The sequence below is a fragment of the Typopeltis vanoorti genome, chromosome 9 (genome assembly GCF_054136105.1).
Source record: "Typopeltis vanoorti isolate ZY-2024b chromosome 9, IOZ_Tvanoo_1.0, whole genome shotgun sequence".
NCBI lineage: Eukaryota > Metazoa > Arthropoda > Arachnida > Uropygi > Thelyphonidae > Typopeltis > Typopeltis vanoorti.
The window spans coordinates 87,538,900-87,547,814 of record NC_143557.1 but is presented as its reverse complement, the minus strand read 5'-3'; the positions used below and the strand labels follow the sequence as shown (position 1 = coordinate 87,547,814).

Sequence of the window (8,915 nt, the reverse complement as noted above, 5' to 3'; positions counted from 1 at the left end):
CCTTTACTTGGAAAGAGTGGCCCCATAGTGCAACTGGAAGAATGAAAGGACACTGCATCCTTTGATGGAAAAAAACATGAGTTCAAATCTTGTTGTAATGAGAGGAATCTTTGTGAGCTTATACAACCGAAGGTGAGTTAGCCGATCTCATATGCGATGGCAGGGTTTTTGACTCCTGTGTACCAAATAAATTTGGTTGGAAAGAACTGGGTATGAATTCCATCTAGGAAGAGAAGACCTTTATAAGGTCTCTTCAAATGAAGGTGAATTAACCAGTCTCATATGGAAGTAGTAGGGACTTTCCTCCTAGAAATTGGTTTTTCATCTTTCAGGAGGGGAAAAAAAAAAATGGTTAGAGAATGCACACAATACAGAAAGGGTTGGATACTTTATTTTAATACCAGTTAGGTTTTTATGAAGCCAAGTTACATGGCCATCACAAACACTTAGCCTATCACGAAGAATACAGATGTAAACTGGAATATCATGTGCTCCCAATTTACAGAACAGCATTTTGTGTACTTATGAATTCACAAAAAATAATGAAACTTGAGGGAAAAAAATTAGAAAAAAGTAAATTTATTTTTCAGATGTGACAACCTTCATTTGAATACAGTAACTGCAATAATAACAATCATTTCTGTTTCTTCTTTCCTGTAACTCCTTTCTTTTTCTTTGCTGATTCAGCAGGTTCTTGTGTCTATAGATAAAGAAAAATATCACTATTAAAATTTTTGAACATATTTGCTAAAATAACCAATTATATATTTGGTTTAATCCTTTATCCAAGTGTAAAGTTACACGTGGATAAAGTTGTGCCTGAAGTTTTTCAGGATTGGGGCAACTCGTGGCAAAGGTGGTATAACTTCTCATCACTTGTCTTAGTATTCCATAATGGAAGGAATGTATGATAGTTCCACTGCACAAGGGTGGTGAAAAAACTGATGTGTCTAACTACCAGGGCCAGTCTGAGAGTATCTGATGCCCCTAGGCAAAGAAAATTTAGGCGCCCCTATACATTGCCTCTCTCTATATATTTTGTCATACTCACACAAGCACACGTACACCTACACAGGTATTACTTACAGAAATACTTCTCTATGGAGAACACTGGCTATTTTGGCTACAAACGTTCTTCAGCTGCTGTAAGAATGTTAGATACACAGGTACCAAAACTATTAACCATCGGACTCAACTTTCACCTACGAAAAAGCTTGACCGAACTAATCTGAAATCAGTAGAAGAATGCCGGAGTGGGGATGATAACAAGTAAAGGGAGCGAAGAGAAAGACCAATCAGAGGTCTTATTTCATGAATACTACTAATCAGAATCCCTGTCACTGCAATTGTATGAAAATTCCCACGGCATTCTTATACTGATTTAGAATAAACTGAACTGAATTAACAAGACGATTCTGTGAGAAAATGAATGACGTAATCCCCAACTTCTCAAGCTCTCTGAGGTCTGAGAAGTTAGGGATTACATCATTCATTTTCTCACAGAATGCTCAACACAGGGCTTAATCTAAAAATCAACAGAATTAAGTCTATAGGGAATTGAAGATAAGAAGTGAGAACAGTCGGTTAGTCGCAACCACTGATTGTTAGTTTGAGGGATGCCCCAGAACTTTCCCACTCATCTTGGGACATGCCAGAAGGAGAAAAAAATCTCTGCACTTGAGGTTAAGTATACAAAGAGCAGGGAAGTGGAAGAAATAGAGAAAGGCAAAAATAATGTAGGATCATCAGCGAGCACCAGGACAGCTTGACTTATTTCAGTCTTTTATTATTAATCAAGTTTTACTCATTTTTCCCGAACTATGTAGCAAAATCTGGCGCTCTGAAGTCTTCACACCCCTAGGCGATTGCCTAATGATAAAACCGGCCCTGCTAACTACCGACCTATTAGTATCTCTGGTGTGGCAGTGAAGATTTTAGAGAAGTTGGTAAGAACTCGCATACAGAAATGGGTAGACAAGCATTCTATACTCTGCAGGGAACAGCATGAGTTTACTAAAGGAAAGTCATGTTTTAGCAATTTGCTCATATTTTATAACAATGTTATGGCTGAGTTGGATAAAAGGAATGGATAGACTATGATAATGTTGGATTTTTCTAAGGCATTTGATAGGATACCACATGATATGCTGTTGTGTAAAGTGGAGAATATGGGATTGGAACATAATCTATTGACATGGATCAGGGGATGGTTGGCAGATAGATATCAAAATGTGGTATACAGTAGGTGTGAATCTGCCAGATTTAAGGTAACCAGTGGTGTACCTCAGGGTTTTCAGTCCTTGGGCCATTATTGTTCAATCTATACATTAATGACATCAAACAGCATCTATCATCAGATTTGCAATTGTTTGCTGATGATGTGAAGATAGGCAGGGCAATCAGGGATGCTACTGATATTCAACAATTACAAAATGATTTGAAAAGATTGGAAATCTGGGCAAACGAAAATGGCTGTCAGTTTAATGTTAGTAAGCGTACAGTTATGCACTTTGGCGTGATTAGTTCCAGCAGCATATTATATTAGTGGGGTTATGCTACAAGAAACTGAAGAGGCAAGGGATTTTGGTGTATTGATGGATAAGAATTTAAAGTTCAAAGGTCACATAGCAAAAGTTGCAAATACAACTCAGAGGATAATTGCTATGTTGAAGCGAACCTGGACATGTAAGGATAAGGAAGTACCGTATTTTTCGGATGATAAGACGCACCCCAAATTTATGAGACGATTTTTAGAAAAAAATATTTTATTATATAAAGATATTTAATATTCTTACTTAATTTTTATTTATTGTTACAATCATTTGTATTAGCAATATTCAGTTCATCTTCACTCTCGGTACTATCACTTGTCGCGTTAATGTCACCATTTGTATTACTTTTGTCTGAAAACTATTGTTGTCACTCCCTTCAAAAACTGCATCATCTTCGGTATCATCCATCGCATTACTTATCCCACATTTCTTAAATGACTTTATAATTGTCTCTTCTTTCACAGCTTCCCATGAATTTTTCACCCAGGTACATACTTCTGAAATTGCTGGCCGTTTCATACGTCCTGTTGCTGAAACATCGTGATTTGGCTTTGCCATCCATTTGTTCCACTCTTCCTGCATAAAATTTTTGAATGGTTTATTATTAGATTCATCCAAGGGTTGTAACTGACTTGTAAGGCCTCCAGGAATGACAGCTAATTCTGTATTCATTTCTTTTAGAAACTTCTTGGTTGATTCTGTTTTATGCGCTCTGAATTGATCCCACACTAACATTGCAGGTTTTTTAAACAACGCACCCAGATGTTTTGCCCATATCTTTTGTATCCATAATTTCATTCCTGTTTCGTCCACCCAGCCTTTATCTTGAATGTAGATAATAATGCCACAAGGAATTTCATCTCTCGGTAACTGTTTCTCTCAAAGATTAACATGGGGGTAGTTTTGTTTCGTCCGCACACCAAGCTAAAACTACAGTGTGGTGAGTTTTTTTGTGACTTGTTGTTTTGATCATTGTTGATCTGGTGCCTTTTGAATCTACTGTCCGATTTGAAGGAACATCAAAAGTTAGAGGCATTTCATCCATGTTCGCAATTTGATTAAGCTCAAAGTTAAGTTAAATTTCCTTCTCGCTGATATGACAAATCTATGGAATTCTATAATTTTAGCTTCATAGTCAGCCGGCATTTTTTAGGCTAGAGTGGTTTTTGTATGCATGCATAACCCGTGTCTTTTCATAAATCTAAAGCACCAAGACGGTGATCCGGTAAAATCTAAAATTTCATTAGTAGTTGCCCATCATTTCGCTTCAAAAATTATCATTTTCGTAGAAACAGATATTCCCATGTTTCGATGATTTGTTACCCAATTTTTCATTTGTACTTCTAATTGTGGCCATTTTTCTAGGTGCAAATGGAATGTTTTCTTGTGGTTATATAGCAGTTTTAATTGTTCCTCTTGTTTCCTCCACTCGCGAACCATTTTTTCTGTTGGTAGTGGACCAAAATGTCTTTCTGCTGCTCTGTTTCCATATTGTTTTGCATAATTTATCACATTTAATTTATAACTCACGTTATATGAGACTTTTTTGTTTTACACTAATTTTAAGATAAAAATTTTAACGACTTATAAAAAATAATTCAAATGAACCGTACAAAAGCACATATGTTTACACACTAATGACTATTGACTCTCTAAATCGGTGATTCACCCACATGCAGTGAGATAACTTAGGTACCTACCTTCAGTGGCCTACTTACTAATTTTATTAACATATTGCACCAGTAACTGAACTATGCTAACAGCTTCGGTACAGTGTAAAGATTCGTATTTTAATATTACCTTCGGACCATAAGATGCACCCCAATTTTCAGTCGATTTTTCTATGTAAAAAGGTGCATCTTACGGTCTGAAAAATACGGTAATTTTGCCTCTTTATAAGGCTTTGATAAGACCACACTTGGATTACTGTGCACAGATTTGGTCTCCCAGGTTCCAAGGGGATAAAGAAGCTGTGGAAAGGGTGCGAAGAAGAGTTACAAAGATTATATCCGGATTATGGGATTTAGATTATGAGGATAGATTGCGAGTATGTGGATTATAGACTGGTTAACAAGAGAAAGAGGGGTGATATGAAAGGGGTCTATAAACTTTTGAATGGATGTTATAGCATTTCAACTGATGAAATTTTTTGTTATATGGAAGGTGGGGAGAGAACACGGGGGGGGGGGGGCATCCATGGAAGTTAAATTTATTTGCTGTCAAGAAAGGGGGTAGGAGCTAGGTTTTTCTCCCAGAGAGCAGTGAGTGAGTGGAAAAATTTGCCCTTACGGGTAGTGAGTGCATCCAGTGTGAATGAATTCAAGGGTAGGTATGATAGCTGGGATAGGTAATTTACAGGCTCCCTCGATGAGTCTTGACTCCCTGGAGGTCTCAGATAATAATAATGATAATAATAATGCAAAGCACATCTCCTTTTCTTAATGCATAGCATGTATAATGCTATGCATTAAGGGAAGGGTCACTACCCAGACTAGTTTCGACCTTTATTGAGGTCTCATCAGTGGGAGCCAGATCCAGAGGTGGTGATACTAAGGCGGAAGTAATGGAGAAGTCATATTTCCATATACCAGTTGCCAAAAGGTGTCACACCTTATTAAAATTCTCTGGATTACAGATAAGTTGATGGAAGTTTTTTCACTTGGCTATGCTACCTATTATATATTTGCTTTAATCCTTTATCCAAGTGTAAGGAAACAAAGTTTGAGCCTGAAGTATTTTCAGGACTGGGACAACTCGTGGCAAAGGTGGTATAACACTTGGATAGAGGATTAAAGCAAATATATAATTGGTAGCATAGCCAAGTGAAAAAACTTCCATCAACTTATCTGTAATCCAGAGAATTTTAATAATAAGGTGTGACACCTTTTGGCAACTGGTATATGGAAATATGACTTCTCCATTATTTCCACCTTAGTGTTACCACCTCTGGGTCTGGCTCCCACTGATGAGACCTCAATAAAAGTCGAAACCGGTCTGGGTAATGACCCTTCCCTTAATGGATGACATTATATAATCAGTTTAGCTTAATCCTTCATCCAAGTGTGAGCAAACAAAGTTCATTCCTGAAAGTATCTTCAGGAATGAACTTTGCAAAGCACACCTCCTTGCAGATTGTGTAATGCTATGCATTAAGGCAAGGGCCACTACCCATACCAGTTTCGACCTTTATTGAGGTCTCGTCAGTGGGAGCCAGGCCCAGTAGTGGAGATACAAAGGCAGAAGCAATGAGAGGTCATCCTAACCTATAGGAGATGCCAAAGGGTGTGCAACCTTATTATTAAATTACTCCGGATTCAGAGAAAGATGTTGAGAGTTTATTTTTCACTTGGTTAGATTATAATCAGTTTAGTTTAATCCTTTATCCAAGTGTGAGCAAACAAAGTTTGTGCCTGAAAGTGTGCTTTGCATTATGGTATACTAAGGCAAGTAATGAGAAGTTATACCACCTTTGCCACGAGAGTTGCCCCTAGTCCTGAAAATACTTCAGGCACAAACTTTGTTTGCTTACACTTGGATAAAGGATTAAACCAAATATATAACTGCTAGCATAGGCAAGGGAAAAACTTCCATCAACTTATTGCTAAAATAACATATTTAATTAATCTAGAATTGATTTAGTTTAAAATAAAATTAAATCAACTCACTAAAACAAACCTTCAAATACAAAACACTATTGTTTTTGTTCCTACAAGTTTGCAAAAGTTGAATCTAGTGCGAATGGTTAACTGAATTATTTTGTAAAGGATATAGGAAAAAATCTGCAGCTTTGTATATTATTGTCCCTGTTTCTATTTGTAAGTGTATCTGGTATTTTTATTACAGTGTTTAAGCTGCAAAAGCAATAGCACAAGCAACATTTTGCTAATTATTATTATTTTTTATCATTTTGTACAATTATAATTTGCAGTTTTCAGGAAAACACATCTCCAGATATCTTTCAAATTTAATAGCAGTAAAGTTGCCTGGAAGTCCAAGCTTACTAAATTTCTTCCCAAATACTGAGTATGGACTTAACCAGAGCAGAAAAATTAGACATTTTCTGGCTTTTTTTTTTTTTTAATCCATCTCCTTGTTTCATACATTTCAGTTCACTTCTCTCCAGGGAATTTTCTAGAAGTTCAGAAAGATTAACATACAAGATATCAACTTCTTCTATCACCTGATGTGTATTTTTAATGAAATGAAAAATTAACTAGTGTGCTGAGTGGGTCACTTCTAGTTTTGAGAGTTTAAACACACTAGATAATTTTCTAGAAATCACTCAAATCTTATTCTTTATTATGATTATGTTGATTTTTCAACCAGAAATGAATGCAACAAAAAATAACTAAGTCTGGGTTTATAAGTCGTAATAGTTATTTAATTAAACCTACTAGTTTTGCCACATATGCTAGTGGCTTTGTCTGGGTTAGTAAGAACAAACAAACAATTATACAATAAGTGGTAAATACAAATCATTACATAACTAAATGTGTAGGAACCGTTACACAAAAATACGAGTAAAAACAGAAACACGTGGAGCATGGAAGCTGGCACGTGGTCAGTCATTGCTCAGCAGGTGTGCACAATAGTTTGCAGAAAAAGTCTAATGTGTTGAAAGATCTAATAAATGACTTCGAAATGTCACATAAAATCATCCCTTGGTTTCTGTTGAGAATGCCTTGTGAATGGCTATGACATTAAAGAGACTACGATTACCATTGTAGCCTCTTTGATGTTGGGGGAACTGAAGTTGTCTTCTATGCAAGGCATGGAGCTCCTGTCCCAATCAAAATTATGGCAAGTGTGAAAGAAATGGAATGCCAGTCTTCTCTGTTGTTATTGACGTCTCCAATGTGCTCCTTTTGTCTTATTTCTAAACTTCTAGATGTTTGTCCCATCTAAGTAAGGCCACAAGAACATGGAATATTGTAAGCTCCAAGATGTTTGTTGAAAGGGTTGCAGTCTTCTGCTGAGTTCATATAGTCACAATGGGTTTGAAGGCCAATCATATTGTGAGATTTCAGGAGATTGGCGATTTTTAGAGAAAGTCTGCCAATATAAGGAATAGAAACTGAGGTTCTTTAGTGAATGTCATGTTGTAGAGAGAGAGTAGAGAATAGTATATTTTGTACCATTTTTTAGAATATCCATTGCTGACCAATAGTTGAAGACAATGTAATTCTTCCTCTAGTATTCCTCTTATAATACAGATTGCCTTCTTTATCAGCCTATGTACAATATATAATTTTTGCAATATATGATGCAACGAAGAGAAATGTCAGATGTTAATCACATATTTATCACTTATAAACCTGTATGAGTAGGTTTATGGTATATGTTAAGAAAGATGCCTCTTTCAAAATTAGAACATGAAGGAAAGGTAACTTTCCGTCATTTTCAAGTTCTAAAGTGAATTTGATTTTATGGTGGAAGGAGTTAAAAGATGAAAGAAAATCATGTAACTCAGGCACATTGTGTTTCCATATTATAAATATGTCATCTACGTATTTCCACCAAAGTGACGGTTTAGGATTTGTATATAAGACATCTTTTTCAAAGTTTTCCATGAATAAGCCAGCACATGGAAGAGATAAAGGGCTTCCTATTGCAAGGCCAGATAGTTGTTTGTAAATTTTCCCATTCCATTGGAAAAATTTGAGTTGAGACAATGTCTAAATATTGGAGAAATGTCTTTATTATTATTATGTGACATCTCCAGGGAGTCCAAGGACTCATCAAGGTGGGGGCACCCACTCCACAACTTTCCATCTTCACCTACAAATCCACCAACTACCATCATAATCTACACCAACACCATCTACTGGCCACCACCACTAGCATTTTCACAGACAATCACAAACATCCAAGCCCACAGTGGGATTCAAATCTGCAGCCTTTTGGCTGGAGACCTGATACACTAACTACTAGGCCAAGGAAACAGATTATCTATAAGTGCCATAACTTCATCCACAGGAACATCTGTGTGGCAATACAATATCCAGGCTAGGTTATCCTAGTTTTTCTAGAAAGTGTTGAAAATTTTTGTTCTTGCTGCCATACTTATATAGGGCAAACATCCAAAAGTTTAGAAATAAGGCAAAAGAAGCATATTAGAGATGTCAATAACAGAGAAGACAGCTCATGCCTGGCATTCCATTGCTTTCACACTCACCACAATAATGAATGGGACAAGAGTTCCATGCCTTACATAGAAGACAACTTCAGTGCCTGCAACATCAAAGTTAATCCACTCTCAATAGAAACCAAGGAATGATTTTGTGACATTTGGAAGTGGCTTATTGGATCTTTCAACACATCAAACTTACTCGTGCCAGCTTGCATGCTCTGCATGTTTCTGTT

General features: G+C 36.5%; 1 protein-coding gene across 1 annotated transcript in view; it reads right to left on the bottom strand.

Moving 5' to 3' along the window:
- Positions 1-563: 563 nt before the first annotated feature.
- The window catches only part of Fen1 (Flap structure-specific endonuclease 1), a 253,230-nt gene continuing 244,878 nt past the window's right edge, over positions 564-8,915 (bottom strand). Inside the window, exon 12 of the mRNA XM_090397341.1 lies at positions 564-700. Coding sequence (XP_090253467.1) covers positions 635-700 — 66 coding nt within the window. The 3' untranslated portion in view covers positions 564-634. The remainder of the gene's footprint in view (positions 701-8,915) is intronic.